At 42.9% G+C, this 22,053-nt stretch overlaps 1 protein-coding gene across 2 annotated transcripts in view; it reads right to left on the bottom strand.

The window, feature by feature from the left end:
• LOC138962977 (uncharacterized) overlaps positions 1-22,053 on the bottom strand; it is a 40,043-nt gene that overhangs the window by 10,524 nt on the left and 7,466 nt on the right. The window contains exons 7-13 of one of the 2 annotated variants that reach the window (XM_070334946.1): positions 18,807-19,051; positions 17,744-17,966; positions 15,908-15,997; positions 11,550-11,764; positions 9,318-9,521; positions 7,849-8,023; positions 3,143-7,156 (exon numbers count right to left, since the gene is read on the bottom strand). In XM_070334946.1, coding sequence (XP_070191047.1) covers positions 7,041-7,156; positions 7,849-8,023; positions 9,318-9,521; positions 11,550-11,764; positions 15,908-15,997; positions 17,744-17,966; positions 18,807-19,051 — 1,268 coding nt within the window. In that variant the 3' untranslated portion in view covers positions 3,143-7,040. Of the gene's footprint in view, positions 1-3,142; positions 7,157-7,848; positions 8,024-9,317; positions 9,522-11,549; positions 11,765-15,907; positions 15,998-17,743; positions 17,967-18,806; positions 19,052-22,053 lie in introns of those variants that run through there. The other variant, XM_070334947.1, reaches the window with a different exon arrangement.

The raw sequence follows: 22,053 nt of genomic DNA on the forward strand, positions 1-22,053 counted from the left end.
TCTGGAGTGGTCGTTGAAGCTTTTGCCTGCCAAAGTCATACAGCTCTTCAGCAGTTGCAATGCTGACTTGTGGACGCTTCACTGCAAGGCTTGAAATGCGTTTGATCACTCCAATTTCTGCGTCACAGGGACCCTTACCCTGGCGGCTTCCAAAAAAAAGCTTTTCTTGTGGAATGCCAACATCTTCCTCCGAGTACGAAGTGTCCACAAAACTTGTTTTGCACTTGTATTGAGAAGAGCAACCGTCGCTAAAATGGGGAAAGGTCTAACCACATTTGCTTCTGTAAAGGTCTAACCACATTTGCTTCTGTAGAAAATTCGTTTTAAGTGACCGACCTAAGAATTCATCAGCTTTGGAGAATGACTCAGATGGGTTTTGCACATTATGCATCGTTTGGCCGTACAATGGTAACACCCCGGTGTTCTTGAGCCTGGGAGCAGGGGCAGTGGTGAAGGCATGAGGATGTTCTTCAGTGACCTGGTGTTGCGTTACCCGACCATTGGAGGCTCTGGTGCAGCTCGCTTCATCCTGTCGCTCATGTTTGTCATCTCTTGGTGGAGTTCTCTCATCCATGTCCGAAGAGGAGGATTGTCAGGATGGTGGGTGACTACAAATGGAATTCTGCCACTTTTCTTCTGTTCTTTATACTGAAAACACTGGCTCCTGGTGGTGTTGGTAGCTTTAGTCCTGGCATTATTGATGATGCGTTGTTTGTGTCCTCTTCTCTTCAGTTGCTTGCTGAGTTCATCACACTGGGTTTCAAATGACGTTGAGGTTGAACAAATGCGTCTTAGTCGAAGGAAAAGGATGTAGGGGGTGTTCTTGATGTTATGGCGGGGGTGTCTGAGAGTCTGTTGGTTTAGAGTATCGGTCAGTTCATGTAGCGGTCTTGAACTGTCGTGAGAATGTCCAGGAACGAAACGGCTTGATGTGATGACACTGAGGTGAATTTGCTGCTTGGGTGATAGCTGTTGATGAACGTGATGAATGTGTCCAGGTCTTCATCAGAGCCCGTCCATAGTAGTAGGATGTCATCCATGAACCGTTTTCAACAGTCCCCGTTGACAGGTACCGGACTGTTTTGTAGAAGCTGTTCCTGCAATTGGCTCACAAACAAACACGCCCCTGATGGTGCAAGAGGTGTGTTACGAAGCGGTTTACTCATATTTTTGGTAATGTGTATTTTTGTAAATAGAATAGACTATAGCGATGGTCAGACATTGAAAAGGGCTATAGGCTGCATAACGGCACGTTGACAGCAGTTGAACCTTTGTGTAATTGACAAGGTTTTTCACGTGCAAGTGATGCAGACGACAGCAATGTCATAGCAAGAACGACTTTGTAAAATCAGTCGCCGTCAAGGAGCCAAGCTCGACTCGTGTTTTTATTAACACTCTAGCAGACGGGCTCCTGTTTTTATGTATTTGACTGAAGAAGGATGAAGACTGACGAACTTTCCCTTCCAGTCTACATGATATCTTCTATTTCATATCCATGCCAGTCCGGCGACTGTACTAACTGTTGGGTTTACACTCTTTTGAGGTATGTTTGAAACCGGTTATATTTTCATGTCATGTTGTCGTATGTGAGAAGAGTGACTGTTTCAATGTTTAGCGTTATTGTGTAGGCCTAAGCTATTGTGTTACACTGCTTAAAAATGTGAGGGTTTTGCGTAACGTTTTCTTGGCTTTAGAAAACAGGAATTAACGTGTAAATAATTATATTGGCTCATGCAGCTTAATATGTTGGACGAGTGAGTATTTTTATTGTGCGAGTGAAAGAAACTAAAGACAAGTTGACTTATGGACTATAAACTTTACAGTGTTCCAACTGGAGGGTTTTCATCGGCGGAGGCTGAACTGAACTGGTGACTGCAGCTTGGTGTACATGGCCATGGCCATGGAGAGCTGGCAGAGTTCTACCGTCAGCCGCCGAGACGATCTGGAAGGATGACATTCAAGTGCTACGTCAAGCAACGTTTGCTCGTCGTGAGGATGCACCCTTGTCAGTCGTCTGAAGGACTTACAGCCATACCAACATCTTGAGGGCCGGAAGATGGCAGTAGGGTAACGTACAGTAGAATATCTATTCGTCTTACCTGTTAAGCTGCTTTGTTTGAGCCAAAAGGTGTCTGCGTCTTGGACTGTAGAGTTTCTTGCCCTAGAGTACTGGTCGAGGTCCGGAAATGATTTTGTGATGTAAAAAGCTTTGTAAATAATAATAATTAGTCTTGGCAGTGCCAAGATCCATTTAACACCAGGTTTTTGCGTGTGTGAGTGCGTGTGCGCTTGTGCCTTGTAAGCTACTGTAGCGGACAACTATTCAGGTTACATTCAAGCCTATAAACAAACACTATAAACCGGGCTATACCACCCCATAACAAGGTGTTCCCATTGCCGTGCCAGATACTTGTTTGTAAGTCTGGTTCTCAAATGTGAAGACGTTGTTCTTTAGAACATGATCTGCCACCTTTACCACAACATCGGCTGGTGGAACATCTTGAGTTGGGTAAGTAGTAACGTAACGTAGTGGTGGATGGCAGATGTCATCTCGTCCTGAGGGATGTTTGTATACAATGCTTTCACATCGATGGAAATGAGTTTTGTCGTTGGTGGAAATGGGCCGAACTTTGTGTTCCAGTCATCAATGGTCGGTAGAAGATGTGTTGAGTCTTTCACATAGCTCGGCAAGCAACTGACGTGCTCCTGGCGCCAGCTGTCCACCAACTTGGAGAGGTTCTCAGTCGGGCCCGTTGATGCCTGAAACGATGGGCCGTCCCGGTGGCTTCTGCAGTGACTTGTGGATCTTGGGTAGTGTGTAAAAGCGATGTCATTTTACAGCACTAATGTTGATCTTGGCCTATCTGTGAGTTTGTTCGCTAATGTGTCCATCTCCAGGGATGTTGCTACAAATTCATACCTATAGGACAAATGTCCTGAGTTCTTCAGCATCAATAGGACATTTGACCGCTTTCAGAAAGTGTAATAGGACATTATGAATTTTCGCCAAACAGCTTATAACACATTCCATGGAATTGTTCCAAAGTCATGCGCCCACACACACGCACACACACACACATACACACCCACGCGCGCGCTGTAGAACACACACATAATAAAAATTATAGTAAATACATCAACACAGTGTGCGTATAATGTTGTATTTGTTTAGTTTCAAAGAAACCACAAAAAAGAAACCAACATGAACAACTTCAGAGCTCTTACTTTGATTACAAACTGCATGATTTGGATAAAAGTTGAAAAACAAAATGATCGGTTTGATCTAATGCTGATCTTTTGCAGGCTTTAGTTGTTTTTTTCAGCGTCATAATTCAGTGTTTCGTCTCGTATCGTATCAAAAACAAAAGCAGACGACAAATTTAGTCAGTTGGAGTTGTCTCCCGTACTCCTGTAGCATGCACTGATCTAAAAATAATCCACTATTTTTAGATCAGTGCGCTGCACCGAGACGGTTATACCCAAACGGCGCATACCGCAAACGGTTCGGGAATTCCCGACAAAAGAAAAGATCCGCACGCGGCACTGGTAACTTCAGTGTCAGCTGAACACGAGAGCGTTCGGTCTTTTAGAAGATTTGTATCTTGAAATGAAAATTAACGAATATCGCACTGTCCAAAGGAATGGAGAAAGAGCTTCTCGCCTCGTGGTGTTAACTACTTTTATTCCAGTTGCCTGAGCACCAACAGCTTGGTTGTGTTAACCAGTTTAATTCCAGTTGCCTGAGCACCAACACCTTGGTTGTGTAAACCAGTTTAATTCCAGTTGCCTGAGCACCAACAGCCTCATGGTTTTAACCAATTAATTCCAGTTGCCTGAGCACCAACAACCTGGTTGTTTTAACCAGTTTTATTCCAGTTGCCTGGGCACCAGCAGCCTGTAGTAAGCTCAGGTATGAGCAGTTTAAGCCAGTCCTTACGATCAAAGATGCTCTCTCCTCAGTCGGTTAGATGCCAAAACACAAGCCTACCCGCCCTGGACCTGCAGCCCAGAATAGGCAGACATGGCCGGCAAATAAGAGGGCCACAAAGACGACGACAGGGGATCCTCCAGCCCAACCTCAGCACAGACAGGGGCTACAGAGCCACAAGGGACACCACCTCCTGGGATGGCCCAGCTCCTCCAGGCGTTGGAGGGAAAAAATTGAAGCAGCGGGCAGTTGCGGCTCAGATCAGGGACACCTGCCAGACGCCCCAGCCCAATCAAAGGGCAGGGCCGGCCAACACTGACGCCCCAACAACAAGCCAGACACCCCAACAGTCGGCAGACCTGGCGAGGACCTGGCCACCCAAGCCTGCACTGCAGCCACGTTTGCAGTCACCGAACGCATAGCAGGTACGTCTGGAGGGTTTACATAAGCCGCGCTGGGCCTACCATCACTGGTACCATTAAGAATCAAACAAAAGATTTGGGGCGGGCCCAAAACCGGTTCAAAGTGAGCCATTGCAAAAGTGGCTCGAAGGCTACAGGCCGGATCTCGCCAACAGATTAGTTTCAGGTTTTTTAGGGATGGTTTCGACATTGGCTACAAGGGGTCTTTAGCCTAGGTCAAACCCAACAAATTTGAAGTCAGCTTTAGACGATCTCACAGTGGTGGACGAATGGAGATCAGACTCCCGCTAGACAAGTTAGCCAAATGCTATTCAGGCTTGCCTGCGAAAACAAAAAGGTACAGTTAAGAGATCTGCAGTCCATCATTGGTACACTGAACTTTACGTTACTGGATAAGCAATACACAAGCTTTTCTCTGCCGCGGTGTTGTTTTCTTATGTTGCAGGTCTCGAGGGTTCTCAGGCCTGGTACTTCGCGGACGCAAAAGATCGCCCCGAGACACGGGAGATAACGACAGTCCAGAACTGTGTATTTTTGCATTGTGTACAGTTAAAAGCAAGCTCAGGTAATTTGCAGTTCAGTCCATCTCATTCCCTACCTTCTGTGGGGTCAACACTTCTTTTTTAAGGCAAAAGGGAAGTGTTTATGGCCCCTTTGTTGACCCAACAGAAGGGCAGGGGAGACAATCGGCCAGCAGTGCCCTGCTGTGCTATAATTTGATGCTAAACTTTTTCATGTTTTTTGTAAATATGTTTTGGAAAATTGATTTTGAAATTGCTATGATTTTTCACAAAAGTTAAATCATAAAAAGCTTGCATTTAGTTCAATAACATTTCACTTTACGTGGACTTAACTGCAAACAGCTGGTGTGGACATTTAATTTGTTGGAGTGACTGATAAGAATGGAACGAGCGGATGAGTGCGCGTTCAGTACAGCTCTGATGGACAGTAACCAGCTGTAATTCAGTTTGTTAGCACATGCACTTACACAAAAGAGCTTCTCGCCACGCGAGCGTGGCGATGGGCAGTTTGTATGATTGCATGCGCCTTTCTTTGATTGGCTCGTAGCGGACCGTTGGAACTGACCTGTGCGGCGGACAGTGCCCCGCGCACAGCTTAGCTTAGCGTCACTACGCAAGATGCCAGCGAGCTGAAAGGTCAAGTTTTTGTATTTGGTGAAAATTTTTCCACCACCCACCCCTCCTCCATTTTATCAATCATGGAGGCATGCATTTTGTAACTTTGTGGAGCTGGAGCTTTGTTTCATGTCGCTGGTTGAGGTCCATTGTAATAGTCAAGAGAGATAATTTGTATGTTCGGATCAGGCGCTGGAGCTTTGTTTCATGTCGCTGGTTGATGTCCATTGTAATAGTCAAGAGAGATAATTCGTATGTTCCGATCAGTTTCCTGCTGTACATTTCGCTGTTGTTGTTTTTCTTGCATGCCATGCCAGGGTGAGCTGACACCACCGTTTGAGCTTCGGTGCAGTACCGTCATTGACAGGTCCGGAACCGAAGCTTTAGCTTTAGTTCACAGATCGCATCGGTCCACAGCCTACTTCCCTTCGCCCTGAGTGGTTTGGGTTGAGTAGCCCGCGACTGTGGCAGCTGGCATTATTTTTTCGGTTTACTTACTAACCTGGTTGATCCTTAGGGTCAGGTCGAGGGAAGTAATCCCCGGGCTCATTCTACTATTTTTTCAGTTTCTGTAGGTCTGCCTCAATCGTTTTTGCGACCCGCAAAGGGCCCCCTTTGTTTCACCCAACAGTAGAGCAGGTGAGACAATAAGTCAGCTGCTCTGCTGGGCTACTGACGCTAAACTTTTTCTTCTTATTCCTTGGTAAATATATTTTGGCAAGTTGATGTTCAATTTGCTACATTTAATCCCTTCGCTTGACCCAACAGAAGGGCAAGGGAGACAATCGGTCAGCAGTGCCCTGCTGTGCTATTTGATGCTAACTTTTTCATGTTTTTGTACAGTTGTATTTATGGCCCCTTTGTTGACCCAACAGAAGGGCAGGGGAGACAATCGGCCAGCAGTGCCCTGCTGTGCTATAATTTGATGCTAAACTTTTTCATGTTTTTTGTAAATATGTTTTGGAAAATTGATTTTGAAATTGCTATGATTTTTCACAAAAGTTAAATCATAAAAAGCTTTCATTTAATTCAATAACATTTCACTTTACGTGGACTTAACTGCAAACAGCTGGTGTGGACATTTAATTTGTTGGAGTGACTGATAAGAATGGAACGAGCGGATGAGTGCGCGTTCAGTACAGCTCTGATGGACAGTAACCAGCTGTAATTCAGTTTGTTAGCACATGCACTTACACAAATATATATATCGGACAATGACCACGCTCAGGCTAAAACGATAGGACATCTGATCGACATGCGGCAATGTGAATCGGACATTTGGGGATTTTCATCGTTATATGTCCGATGTCCGACGCCTAACGACATCCCTGCATCTCCAAGTAGTGCATCCAATAAAACAATTACAGTCATTAATCATTGATCGTTAAATGGCTAGCGACATCGAAGATTTTCCAAGCTAAGTTTATTATTTGTATCACAAGTGGTTATCTGATCAATGGGTCGAAGTTTTAGTGATTGTAAGCGTTTTGTGTTGCCATAAATTTAACGTTCCAGTAATCTTCGATTAATTTTATTTTGTATTCTGACAGCGTATTAGTATCGTCCAAGGTATTTGCTCCCATGAATTATGAAAGGCGCTACAAGGGTGTTGCTTGGAGCTGCTCGCTTCTGGTGTGGCTGCTGTCCTCCTAGAAACATTTCAAGGCGTCCTGCAACAATGAACAAACTGAGCATGCAATTGAATTGCCCGTAAGGTGGTGCACGTTCACGCACAAGACATACGTATACATGTGCACCCAGCAGTCTCGAGGTTGCGAGCACTCGCACACACGCACAAACACACACACACGCACTCGCACTGCATGTCCAAGATTTCACTTGCAAGCCACACTTATTATCATATACACGTATACAGTTTTTACACACTCACACACACACACATGGACACTAAATCAACCAAACCACTAAAGCACACAAAAAATGAACAAGAAACAAATCATGGTGTGTATAGACCAATTTAGACAAAAGTACATTTGAACAGAAGTTTGTGAGAAAGAAGGACGCTAAATCATTTTGCCTGGAAGCATTGCATTCAGGAGTCTGGTCGCCGTATCGCTTTACGTTTGCCCACCTACAGTTTCTCCATACTGTCAACAACCGGTATTATAGTCACCTCGCCAGTTTTCAAACGAATTTTTCCTCAATTTATGTCTCCATGTTATAACTCTATTTTAAGATGTGCCATGAGCACTTCTAGGTGGATACAAAGAGTACCGAAATAGATGATGAGTACGACCCGAATTAGCTCTTAGACACTAGAGACAGCGAAAGATGAACGAAATCGAATACACACACTAAAAGAAAAAGAAATCGCATAAAGAGAAAGATAGGAGTCTCCTACCAGGCAAAATACGCCAGCTGTCCTTGTACCACAAAGCCATGGTCTTGGCGTCGATCTCAAAGTTCACTTTGACGCCTTTCTCACTCACAGGAATAGTGATGCGGTTGAACCACGCCAACTGAAGTGTCGGCGCATTGATAGGTGGATCCTGCCAGCGGATGTAGATCTGAATCACCTGTAAAAATATTTAAACGAAAGTTTCTAAAAACGCAACGCTTTAGTATTTAAGTTCAGACTTGATTCTTCTTCTGCGTTCATGAGCTGAAACTCCCTCGTACACTCGTGTATTTTGCACGAGTGGGTTTTTACGTGCTGTCGTGCATGTCCGTTTTCACCCTGCCATTTAGGCAGCCGTAAGCCGGTTCCGGGGAATGCATGCTTGATATTTTCGTGTTTCTATAACCCATCGAACTCTGACATGATACAGGATATTTTCCGTGCGCACTTGGTCTTATGCTTGCGTGTACACACGAAGGGGGATGAGGCACTAGCAGGTCTGCACATACATAAGTTGACCTGGGAGATCAGACAAATCTCAACCCTTAACCCATCAGGCGCGGCCGGGATTCGAACCCACGACCTCTGGCTTGGGAGGCCGACGCCTTATCCATTTAGCCAACTCGCCGGTCTAGACTTGTATTACAACAGCATCTAAACCATTTACAAAAAAACGAGTTCGGGGGTTGAGGTGTGAGATGAAACATATTATTATACAGATTGCACCTGCATTTCTTAAAACAATGTATTACAATTCATTAAACAGATACCATATTGCGCCTGCTCTTACAACAACAAAAAACATGAAGGTGATGATATCCATGTTGTCTTCTGTGTCCATGCGGTTTTTTTGTGGGGAACAGGCTGGGTTGGGTTATTTTTTTTTTTTTTTTTTTTTTTTTGGGGGGGGGGGGGGGGTTATTACACGTTTGTCCCTTTAGCAACAAATTTTGCCTTCAAGAGGCTGTTTTTCGATGGAGTTAGCTCGCTTTGGGTCGCTGATCAATTTTAAGATCGATGTCTAAATGGATGGTTACTTTCAATCAATCAATCAATCAATGAGGCTTATATCGCGCATATTCCGTGGGTACAGTTCTGGGCGCTCTGCAGTGATGCCGTGTGAGATGAAATTTTATACGGCCAGTAGATTGCAGCAATTTTACATTTCACGGCCTTTTGTTCCAAGTCACACGGGTATAGGTAGACAATTATTAACTGTGCCTAAGCAATTTTGCCAGGAAAGACCCTTTTGTCAATCGTGGGATCTTTAACGTGCACACCCAATGTAGTGTACACGGGGGGGGGGGGGGGGGGGGGGTTCGGACACACGAAGAGAGTCTGCACACACAGTTGACTCTGTGAAATAAATTTCCGCCGAACCTGGGATCGAACTCACGCTGACAGCGGCCAACTGAATACAAATCCAGCGCGCTACCAACTGAGCTATATCCCCGCCCCACTCACAATCTTACCTCGTCAGCTTCCATTGTCCCTGTGTTTCGGACGAAAAAATACCCTGTGACTGGATCGCCCGCTTTTACTGCCGCATTGTCGATATCTAATTCGGTGTAGTCAAATTTCGTATAGGACAGTCCGTAGCCAAATGGGTAGAGGGGGTCCCCCTCAAAGTAGCGGTACGTTCTGCCTTGCATCGAGTAGTTCACCATCGGAGGAAGCTGGAAGAAAACAGAAAACAAATTTGTTATAATTATGTTTCTGAAGATGAACGATATTACTTTTAAAACAAGTCGCATAAGGCGAAATTACTACATTTAGTCAAGCTGTCGAACTCACGGAATGAAACTGAACGCACTGTATTTTTTCACCAAGACAGTACAGCTTCGTCAATCCCCGCGGGAAGGAAATCGCTCACCTCCCACGTGCAAAACGTAGTGATATTGACACGCCAGATTAGCGCGGTAGGGTATTGTGCTAAGCAAGAAAGTGCGCTTTTCTGTATTCTTGTTAACTTTCTGAGCTTGTTTTGAATACAACCTATCATATCTATATGTTTTTGGAATCAGGAAATGATAAAGAATAAGATGAAATAATTTTTGGATCGATTTCTTAAATTTTAATCGTAAGACTAATTAATAATCTATTTTCGTTAATTGTGATCACATTTTAAGAGTAAACATGACATATGTATATATTTTTAGATTCAGAATGTGATGAAGAAAACGATGCAATCAATTTTAAATGTGTTTGCGAAAAAATCGATTTTAATAACAACTTTAATGAGCAAGCTCATTAATTAATTTTTAAGCCTCCAAGCTGAAATGCAATACCAAAGTTCGGGCTTTGTCGAAGGTTACTTGACCAAAATTTCAACCAATTTGGTTGAAAAATAAGAGCGTGACAGTGCCGCCTCAACTTTCACGAAAAGCCGGATATGACTTCATCAAAGACATTTATCAAAAAAATGAGAGAAAAAATCTGGAGATACCATACTCAGGATCTCTCATGTCAAGTTTCATGAAGATCGGTCCAGTAGTTTTCCCTGAATCGCTCTACACACACACACACACACACACACACAGACACACACACACACACACACACACACACACACACACACACACACACACACACACACACACACACACACACACACACTCACACACATACACCACGACCCTCGTCTCGATTCCCCCCTCTACGTTAAAACATTTAGTCAAAACTTGACTAAATGTAAACAAGTCGCGTAAGGCGAAATAACAACATTTAGTCAAGATGTCGAACTCACAGAATGAAACTGAACGCACTGCTTTTTTCACCAAGACCACATACTCGTAGTTTCGTCAGTCCACCGCTCGTGGCAAAGGCAGTGAAATCGACAAGCCATGCAGAATAGTGCAGTAGTGGTTGCGCTGAGCAGGATAACACGCTTTTCTGTATGTCTATTTGTTTTAGCTTACTGAGTTTGTTTTTAATCCAAACATATCATATCTATATGTTTTTGGAATCAGGGACCGACAAGGAATAAGATGAAATTGTTTTTAAATCGATTTCGGAAAATTAATTTTAATCATAATTTTCATATTTTTAATTTTCAGAGCTTGTTTGTAATCCAAATATAACATATGTATATGTTTTTGGAATCAGACAATGACGAAGAATAAGATGACATTATTTTTGGATCGTTTAATATAAAAAAAAAATTAATTACAAGTTTCCGATTTTTAATGACCAAACTCATTCATTAGTTTTTAAGCCACCAAGCTGGAATGCAATACCAAAGTCCGGCCTTCGTCGAAGATTGCTTGGCCAACATTTCAATCAATTTGATTGAAAAATGAGAGTGTGACAGTGCCGCCTCAACTTTTACAAAAAGCCGGATATGACGTAATCAAAGGTATTTATCGAAAAAAGGAAAAAACGTCCGGGAATATCATTCCCAGGAACTCTCATGTCAAATTTCATAAAGATCGGTCCAGTAGTTTAGTCTGAATCGCTCTATACACACGCACAGACACACACACACACACACACACACACACACACGCACACACACACACACACACACACACATACACCACGACCCTCGTCTCGATTCCCCCTCTATGTTAAAACATTTAGCCAAAACTTGACTAAATGTAAAAACAGCTGATGGTAGGCAACTTTGAAAGAAAACGTTTTGCTGCGACATGCACCCAAAGGGATTTAACACAGTGATATCCCAGTCACGCGTGTTTTTTTCTTACCTGTGACGCAAACATGGGCCAAGTGTACGGCAGTCTCCCAGCAGGCACTGCGCCTTTGACGTCATTAAGCAGGACGTGACGTAATGCATCGCCCGCTGCCTGAGCAGGCAGAAAGCCCTGCATGATGGCGGACACGCGTGGATCCTGATCAGCAAACGAGATGTTGACAGGGCCGGCGCTGAACACTAGAAGAATGATGGGAGTCTTGGTTGGATCTGAAAGCAATAAGTCCTTTTTCGGTTTATTAGTTCTTTTTCTTTTTCTTCTTTGTTCATGGGCTTAGACTCCCACGTTCACTCATGTTTTTTAGCACGAGTGGATTTTTACGTGTATGGCCGTTTTTACCCCGCCATTCAGGCAGCATACGCCGATTTCGGGGGAGGCATGCTGGGTAATTTCGTGTTTCTATAACCAACCGAACTCTGGCATGGATTACAGGATCTTTTCCGTGCGCACTTGGTCTTGTTCTTGCGTGTACACACGAAGGGGGTTAAGTCACTAGCAGGTCTGCACATAAGCTGACCTGGGAGATCGGAAAAATCTCCACCAGGCGGCAGCAACCGGGATTCGAACTCTCGACCTCCCAATTAGGAGGCCGACGTCTTACCACCACGCCACTGCGCCAGTCGGTTTATTAGTTCGATTTTGTCATTGATTATTAACAGAAAAGCAGCTTAATTGCAAAATTATACTTTTAACAGAAGTTTTGTAAAGAACCGAACCGAAACGAACTCCTTCATTGCGTAATTCTGTGGGTTTTGCTTTCGTAATCCCACTGATAACTCCATTCCAAAACGTGGCTATTGAGTGAGGTCAGATTTTATTCCTGATTATAACGTGACTTTGTAAATGGTGAACAATCCCCCTTGTGGAGTTTCGTTGTCAGAACGCGCACACTTCTAAAACTAAACTGTATGGAGTGCTACCTCTTAAGTAAATACTACAAAAGAGGGAGCTATACAGTGCATATCACCATAGCACCACAGCTCACACATCACACATATGTCCAACTAGTATTGTCATCATTTTCACGACAGGGCCGGACTACCGGGGGGGTTATGGGGGTTGCGCAACCCCCCCCCCCCCCCCCTAGCCTAAACATGTACCTTACTTATTTTTTTATTTTTTATTATTGCTTATTTTATGCCGTTTCATGCAAGGAGCGACCATTTTCCTATCTCAGAATATGACCTACCCATCAGCTTCGGGGGGCTTCGCCCCCTGACCCCCGCAACGAGGGGGGGGGTTCTAGGGTTTCCGGACCCCCCCCCCCCCCCCCCCCCCCGCAGCCAAAAAATAAAAATATTGAATGAGGTATGCATTTCTTTATTTTACATTGAGTTTCAATTTTTGGGGTATTAATCAGTGACAAAATCTGCTGCCTGAAACTGGTAATGATCATCCTCAGAATGCACCAGATTGCACCATTTTGCATCCTTTTTTTCAAAATTTTCCGGGGGAGCATGCCCCCAGACCCCCCTAGCAAGCTAGGCGCTTCGCGCCGTCGGCTCGGCGCTTCGCGCCTTCACACCCATATCTTCACAATATTAATATACTTTTGAAAAAAAACACCCATAAAATGAACTGATCCGCCCCTGCCGCCAGGGGGGACATCCCCCTGGGCCACCACTGGCAACCCCCCCCCCCTCCTCTTCGCCTAGTCCGGCCCTGCACGAGTTTTCATTCACAAGCACCTGGGAAATAAATGTCATGTTCCCCGGGGAATAAATCCCCGGTTACCATAGTTGCAGGAAGCCCTATTACATGGATAATCAAAAGCAAACCCAATAGAAACGCTCGAGGATTCTTCGGCTCTTTTCATTGGCGTTTCCCCAAACCTAAACAGACGACACTGCTTCGCCAAGTTCTAAATACGAACTGGCAAACTGGCAAATGTAAACAAAAAACAAAACTACCTCATCAAATGCTTTATCGCAAACAAATAAAACCTATCGATATGTTTTATCTTCTCACAAAGTCATGGAGTGCGTGTATCTCTGTTTGGAGAAACACGAACGTCAAGTTTAAGTCAAACCAATTGACCCCTGACACACACATTTTGACCCGTGCACATGACGTTGTATCGATAAACTAAGCGCAAATAAAAAAATAAAAATAAAAAAGAAAAGAACATAGCAACAAGAAATGAAGACATCTGACAAAGCCGAGCAAGCAGAATGACAAGTCTAATGAAAAACAGAGAGGCAATGAGAAACAAGATCGCGATTATCTTTCCTTCGCGGCACGACGCAAATCGTTTGTGTCCTTTGACCCAATTCGTGCAGTGCTGCACGATGCAAATCTTCTGTGACCTTTGACTCAACGTAGCTTCAATATTCGATTACTAATATTTACCACTGAAAACCGAGGGGTGGAATACCGAGAGGGGCAGGGTGGTAGGGCGATGGTGAAATGTAATGAAGAGACACGTGTATCAATATGATTAAACCGATTCTGCAATAACACAAACAAGAACAAGTCGCGTAAGGCGAAAATACAATATTTAGTCAAGTAGCTGTCGAACTCACAGAATGAAACTGAACGCAACGCAACGCAGCAAGACCGTATACTCGTAGCATCGTCACTCCACCGCCCGTGGCAAAGGCAGTGCCCGTGGAATTGACAAGAAGAGCGGGGTATTCGTTGCGCTGAGAAGGATAGCACGCTTTTCTGTACCTCTCTTCGTTTTAACTTTCTGAGCGTGTTTTTAATCCAAACATATCATATCTATATATTTTTGGAATCAGGAACCGACAAGGAATAAGATGAAAGTGTTTTTAAATTGATTTCGAAAACAAAATTTTGATAATAATTTTTATATATTTAATTTTCAGAGCTTGTTTTTAATCCGAATATAACATATTTATATGTTTTTTGAATCAGCAAATGATGGAGAATAAGATAAACGTAAATTTGGATCGTTTTATAAATTTTAATTTTTTTTTACAATTTTCTGATTTTTAATGACCAAAGTCATTAATTAATTTTTAAGCCACCAAGCTGAAATGCAATACCGAAGTCCGGGCTTCGTCGAAGATTACTTGACCAAAATTTCAACCAATTTGGTTGAAAAATGAGGGCGTGACAGTGCCGCCTCAACTTTTACGAAAAGCCGGATATGACGTCATCAAAGACATTTATCAAAAAAATGAAAAAAACGTTCGGGGATTTCATACCCAGGAACTCTCATGTCAAATTTCATAAAGATCGGTCCAGTAGTTTAGTCTGAATCGCTCTACACACACACACACACACACACGCACACACGCACGCACACACGCACATACACCACGACCCTCGTCTCGATTCCCCCCTCTACGTTAAAACATTTAGTCAAAACTTGACTAAATGTAAAAAACCCAACACTGACCTATATGAATATTTAATCAATAATATGATCGTCTGCGTTGCAGGTGTGCAAGTGAAGGGTTGGGGGGGGGGGGGGTAAGTTGATCATTAATTTGTGTGTGTCAGTGTTTGTGTTCATGAACTGATTGTGAGGGAGGGGGAGGGTGGGGTGGGGTGTGTTTCAGGTTTTGGTGTGGGTATGAAACGAGCAAAACAATACCCACACCACAAAATCTTGGAGGCAAAAAACACTCGCCGTCGCATCATTTTGTCCGCACAATATTATATGCACCAACAACCGGAAAGAAAGGTGACAATGGAAAAAGACTCATCTTTGCTTCCTGCGATTCCTTGCCCCCGACTCGAACGCCGCACGATAATCCACATAACAGATCTGTTGTGAGATGGTCAACGCTGACTGTGCAAGCAAATCACCTCGTTTGAAATACGACAATCCCATCGCTTGAATGCAACATGTGGGCACTATCGTCTCAAAGGCGCTTACTGTTGGTTTCACACACCACTCTGTAGTCGGAACCTACAGAACTTCGCATCCTCAAACCTGACATACTTGTCTCAACATTATAAACTCAAATCACACACAGTAAGTTGCTTTCGCACGCCAGCTTTGAACAACGTGCTGGGGCCCCGAACATGCATTATGAGAACAGAACTCGCGTTTCAAACCATGGCTCCCTGTGTTGATTTTGCACTTAATGTTGTACCACCAAAATGATGACAAAAACGATGTTTGATGGTTTGTTGCCAGACCAGCTTTTTTGTCGGTCCTCGGGGGGCATATCGACTTTTGTTTCATATTTATTGACCGCGGCCTTCGGCCTTGGTCAATAAATATGAAACAAAAGACGATATGCTCCCCCTCGGACCGACAAAAAAGCTGGTCTGTCAACAACCCATCAAACAGCTTATAATATCGTACAATGCAGAGGAACGCTGTTTGCTCCTGGAAGTGTTCCTATGTCGGACAAAACTCCTTTTGTGTTACTCACTGTTATTGATGACGTCTAGCAGGAGAGTTTTCTGTTGTCCGGGCAGTTCCGTGTCCGGCCTATCGCGACCCTCCTTCTCCACATTTTGACCTATGCAAATAAGAATAATGAATTTAAATAAGGCCCAAAAGAAAGATATGTCTGTTTCCGGTAACATCGCCACAAAAAAAGGGTCGGTCGGTTTTTATTTTTTTTTATTTTTATTTTTTTTAAACTTTTTTCTTACGTTTTGGTAACGTCTTTTTACGTTTTTTTCTTTCTTTAAACGCTTCCTTAGTTTACTTACAATTATTTAGCACATGTTTTTGACCTAGATATATTGAAACTAAATAAAGTATACTTGACTTTCGTCGCGATATAACCTTCGTGGTTGAAAACGACGTTAAACACCAAATAAATAAAGAATACTTGACTTCATTTTTATATTTAGTCAAGTTTTGACTAAATATTTTAACGTAGAGGGGGGAATCGAGACGAGGGTCGTGGTGTATGTGTGTGTGTGTGTGTGTGTGTGTGTGTGTGTGTCTGTCTGTCTGTGTGTGTGTGTAGAGCGATTCAGACCAAACTACTGGACCGATCTTTATGAAATTTTACATGAGAGTTCCTGGGTATGATATCCCCGAATGTTTTTTTCATTTTTTTGATAAATGTCTTTGATGACGTCATATCCGGCTTTTCGTGAAAGTTGAGGTGGCACTGTCACGCCCTCATTTTTCAACCAAATTGGTTGAAATTTTGGTCAAGTAATCTTCGACGAAGCCCGGACTTCGGTATTGTATTTCAGCTTGGTGGCTTAAAAATTAATTAATGACTTTGGTCATTAAAAATCGGAAAATTGTAAAAAAAATAAAAATGTATAAAACGATCCAAATTTACGTTCATCTTATTCTCCATCATTTGCTGATTCCAAAAACATATAAATATGTTATATTTGGATTAAAAACAAGCTCTGAAAATTAAATATATAAAACTTATTATCAAAATTAAATTGTCGAAATCAATTTAAAAACACTTTCATCTTATTCCTTGTCGGTTCCTGATTCCAAAAACATATAGATATGATATGTTTGGATTAAAAACACGCTCAGAAAGTTAAAACAAAGAGAGGTACAGAAAAGCGTGCTATCCTTCTTAGCGCAACTACTACCCCGCTCTTCTTGTCAATTTCACTGCCTTTGCCATGAGCGGTGGACTGACGATGCTACGAGTATACGGTCTTGCTGAAAAATGGCATTGCGTTCAGTTTCATTCTGTGAGTTCGACAGCTACTTGACTAAATGTTGTATTTTCGCCTTACGCGACTTGTTTGTTGTTGTTGTTGCGAAAAGCGAAAAAACCCTTTAGGGTCGGCGCTTAAAAATAGGGTCGGTCGGGTTACCGGAAACAGACACATTTTTCTTTTTGGCCTAATGATTATACCACTTTGTTTTACCCCCAGTATTGAACCTTCCCATAAACTAACTTTTCTGTCGGGTGGGGGTGAGGGGATCATTGATTTAAAGGGAAACCATTAAGTTTAAATTGCCATCGGAGCTTTGTTGTTGTGCGTTTATGTTGTCATTGGCGATGCGGATGTTTTGTGTATGGGATCTTCTCTCTCTCTCTCTCTCTCTCTCTCTCTCTTTCTCTCTCTCTCTCTCTCTCTCTCTCTCTCTCTCTCTCTCTCTCTCTCTCTCTCTCTCTCTCTCTCTCTCTCTCTCTCTCTCTCTCAATATCTCTTTATTATACACACACTCATTTTCTCTCTCTCACACACACACGCACACACACACACGCATACACTTCACTCGCAAGCCAAACGTACGAAGCACACATATACAATATGTTTGTCCATACCCGTCCCAAGAACTACAAAGTTGATTTCAGTCCCACTGATGGCCCTCAACACGTCTGAAGAGTTGTACATCTCGCACACAGTATCGTCACAGCCAGAGGCGAACTGTGTTTTGGAGGCCATAGCAGACAGACCATCCAAAGGACTTGTGATGTATTTCTGTGGTGGATGAGCCGAGTAGTCTCCGAAGAGCTGGTTTGAATCGTTTGCCATTGGACCCACCACCTGTTTGAACGATTACAGAAACGTTGTATTTATTGTGGGGCCAGTTTTGGTAATCAGCAGTCTAAACAAAGGAATTATACGTTTTAGGAACGTGTAATTATTCACAAAACAAAACGTTACATTTACAGTACGTCGACCCAGTAGTCTAAAAAGTAGACAGACAAACACTTATGGGACACATAATCAGCAGTTTAAAAAAGGAATTGTAGGTTACAGGAAACGTTTTAATTATTGACAAAACAAAACGTTACATTGACAGTACGTCGACCCAGTAGTCTTTTAAGTAGACAGACAGACAAACACTTATATGGTACAAATGCTGAAACCGTTTAATTCATCGATGATGTTTTTTTTTATTCTGAATTTTGGAACGTTAGCAGTCTTATCTGTTTTTGGATTTATTATCAGCAGTCTAGCAAAGTGTATCTCTGTGTAGTATTTGCCAAAAAATGACCAACTGACAAAAAATAGTAAACATAATTTATGTAGTTGGCCATTTGCAGAGGTAAACGTGCCTGTGGATAGGAAGGACGCAGAAGAAAGAGGGAAAGTCCTCGAGTGAAAGCATTCTATGTGCGTTCTTCTATCCCGTGCACATAAATAAATGGACGTATTCGCTGGTGTGCAGGAGTTGTCTTAAGAGGCTTCTTCCGGTCCCGGATAAACTCTATTGAGGGTACAGGTTATCCCGTAATAACACATCTAACCTCGACGCCTGCATATACCGGCTTCGACACGAGACGTAATTTGTGTGAATACAGAAATTGAGACTGATTCCAGCAGATGACCTCATGGCTGGCTCAGAGACTAGACTACACGGACAGTCTCTAGCTGGCTTACCCCGATCGTGCCAGACTTCTGAAGAGGTAGAACTCCGTTGTTCTTGAGAAGGACGTAAGACTTCATTGCTGACTCCAATGCCAGTGCCAAATGTTCAGGAGTCTCCACGTCCGCCGAGCTCAGTTTGCTGTAGGGGTTCATTTCCGGTGGGTCAAACTCACCCAGCCTCATTCTGGTGAGGAACAGTGGCGCAACCATCTCACGTACCTTGGCTTCCGTCAGCTTCTTTTGATTGACTGCATCCACTATAATACACAGATAGAGAGAATTACTCAGCGTTCCGCTCATTGACGCCAAAAATAATCCATCAAGGAAAGATAGCCAAACGAACAACAGTATAACAAAAGCAGCAGCAACAACAGCCACGCAAACAACACAATCAGCCACACAGGCAACAAAACAGTCAAGGGTACCCAATGCAGAGTCTGAGTACGCTAGCAGCAACTGCTTTCATGCTAATGTAGGGTCCCATAAACCGTGATAGACCTGTTCTAAATGTAAACAGTTTCAAACACAATGTAAACTGTTCTTTGCCGAATGAGTTGACGGTGCATTACAATCCAACAACCAAGCTATTAAAGGCACAATAAGCCTCCCGTAAACCATCACAGATACTGTCAGGCTTTTACATACAGTACAAACACCCTCCCATTTGAACGCTCACCGAACGGGAACATCCTAGGTGCCCTACGTAAAGAGCGAGCGATGTTCAAAGAATTAATTTTGCGGATTGTCTCCTCACACTATCGGACCGTGGTGCGTTTTGGCGCTAGTTTCTCACGCCAAGGTGTCGAACGGAGCGTTTTCGGCGTTCTTTTCTTCCTGCAGCTGTGAGATATTTTAACAGCAACCGAGCCATTGTCCTGGCCACAGACTATCAGTGATGCCTTTTAAATGTACCTCTTAGTGATAGATTTAATATGATTTGATGACTGTTTGACCTTTGATCATAACTAGTGCAGTGATAATGAGCTCTAGCACTGTTGTGATGGTGTTGACACTATATTTTGCCCAATTGAGTCTAACTACCTGATGGCTAATCTACTGTGATACCTGTGATAACTGATGATGATTACTGTTATTGGTTTTATGTGTTTGGTTGGTCTCTTCTTTGGTAGTGCAATAGCGTTAATTATGGATTGTTGTTGTCATTTACATAAAACTTATCTGTTAATCCAAACAATGATATAATTACTGTGATGTTCTTAACCATGGAATGTATATATGTATGTAAATTTGTATGTATGTATGTATGTATGTATGTATGTAGGTATGTATGTAGGTATGTATGCATGTGTGTTGGTGTGTCGGTGTGTCATGTGCGCAAGAAAAAAGGGTATGGTAGTTGTACATATATTACTTTAGATATTTTTATCATGGGTTTTATTAATTTTCTTCTCTTATTCTTTTATAATTATTAATTAATGACCTATTTGTGCTGATTACCAATTTAATTTCCTTTGTTGGATCAATAAAATGTTATGAGTTATGAGTTATAACTTTTAAAATCTAAATAATAAATTGACAGCTTGTTACACAAACATTCTTAAATTAAAAAGAACTAGCAGTTAATCCCGGCTTCGCCCGGGAGTAAGCGGAGCCCTGTAGCAATTTAAGACGCTCGCTATCCCATTATCATTAGCTTTACCTCCTTTGTTTGGATACAAAAAAAGAGTTATCTCCCTTACCTTCTAGAAATTTCCGGAACTGTCCAGTTAATTTTTCTTTCTTCATTTCTTCCCCTCATAGGAGCAATAGCGAGTCTCTAATATCACTGGCATGATGTGCTTGCTACAGGTGAACAGTAGGCACTGAACTGGTCTTGCACCATATAGGCTGTATTCAATAAATGGGAGGTCCATAATCTGAGAAAGGAAACAATGAATCAAGAAACTAAAACCCAGGTGCACATCTGCGGCACCTAGGGAGTGTACGTGCACACTATCTTGTTCCTGCCTCTTGCCATCTCAGAGGTATGGCGACCACAGACAAAAAAGAGTTATCTCCCTTACCTTCTAGAAATTTCCAGAACTGTCCAGTTAATTTTTCATTCTTCTTTTCTTCCCCTCATAGGAGCAATAGCAAGTCTCTAATATCACTGGCATGATGTGCTTGCTACAGGTGAACAGTTATCTCCCTTACCTTCTAGAAATTTCCGGAACTGTCCAGTTAATTTTTCATTCTTCATTTCTTCCCCTCATATAGGAGCAACAGCGAGTCTCTAATATCACTGGCATGATGTGCTTGCTACAGGTGAACAGTAGGCACTGAACTGGTCTTGCACCATATAGGCTGTATTCAATAAATGGGAGGTCCATAATCTGAGAAAGGAAACAATGAATCAAGAAACTAAAACCCAGGTGCACATCTGCGGCACCTAGGGAGTGTACGTGCACACTATCTTGTTCCTGCCTCTTGCCATCTCAGAGGTATTGCGACCACAGACAAAAAAGAGTTATCTCCCTTACCTTCTAGAAATTTCCGGAACTGTCCAGTTAATTTTTCATTCTTCATTTCTTCCCCTCATAGGAGCAATAGCAAGTCTCTAATATCACTGGCTTGCTACAGGTGAACAGTAGGCACTGAACTGGTCTTGCACCATATAGGCTGTATTCAATAAATGGGAGGTCCATAATCTGAGAAAGGAAACAATGAATCAAGAAACTAAAACCCAGGTGCACATCTGCGGCACCTAGGGAGTGTACATGCACACTATCTTGTTCCTGCCTCTTGCCATCTCAGAGGTATGGCGACCACAGACAGACACACAGACAGACACTCTCTTTTATTATATGTACTAGCAGTTAAGCCCGGCTTCGCCCGGGAGTAAGCGGAGCCCTGTAGCAATTTAAGACGCTCGCTATCCCATTATCATTAGCTTTACCTCCTTTGTTTGGATAAAAAAATTTTTTATCTCCCTTACCTTCTAGAAATTTCCGGAACTGTCCATTTTTCATTCTTCATTTCTTCCCCTCATAGGAGCAATTATAGCGAGTCTCTAATATCACTGGCATGATGTGCTTGCTACAGGTGAACAGTAGGCACTGAACTGGTCTTGCACCATATAGGCTGTATTCAATAAATGGGAGGTCCATAATCTGAGAAAGGAAACAATGAATCAAGAAACTAAAACCCAGGTGCACATCTGCGGCACCTAGGGAGTGTACGTGCACACTATCTTGTTCCTGCCTCTTGCCATCTCAGAGGTATGGCGACCACAGACAAAAAAGAGTTAAATCCCTTACCT

The sequence above is a fragment of the Littorina saxatilis genome, linkage group LG3, assembly GCF_037325665.1.
Source record: "Littorina saxatilis isolate snail1 linkage group LG3, US_GU_Lsax_2.0, whole genome shotgun sequence".
In the NCBI taxonomy this organism is placed as follows: domain Eukaryota; kingdom Metazoa; phylum Mollusca; class Gastropoda; order Littorinimorpha; family Littorinidae; genus Littorina; species Littorina saxatilis.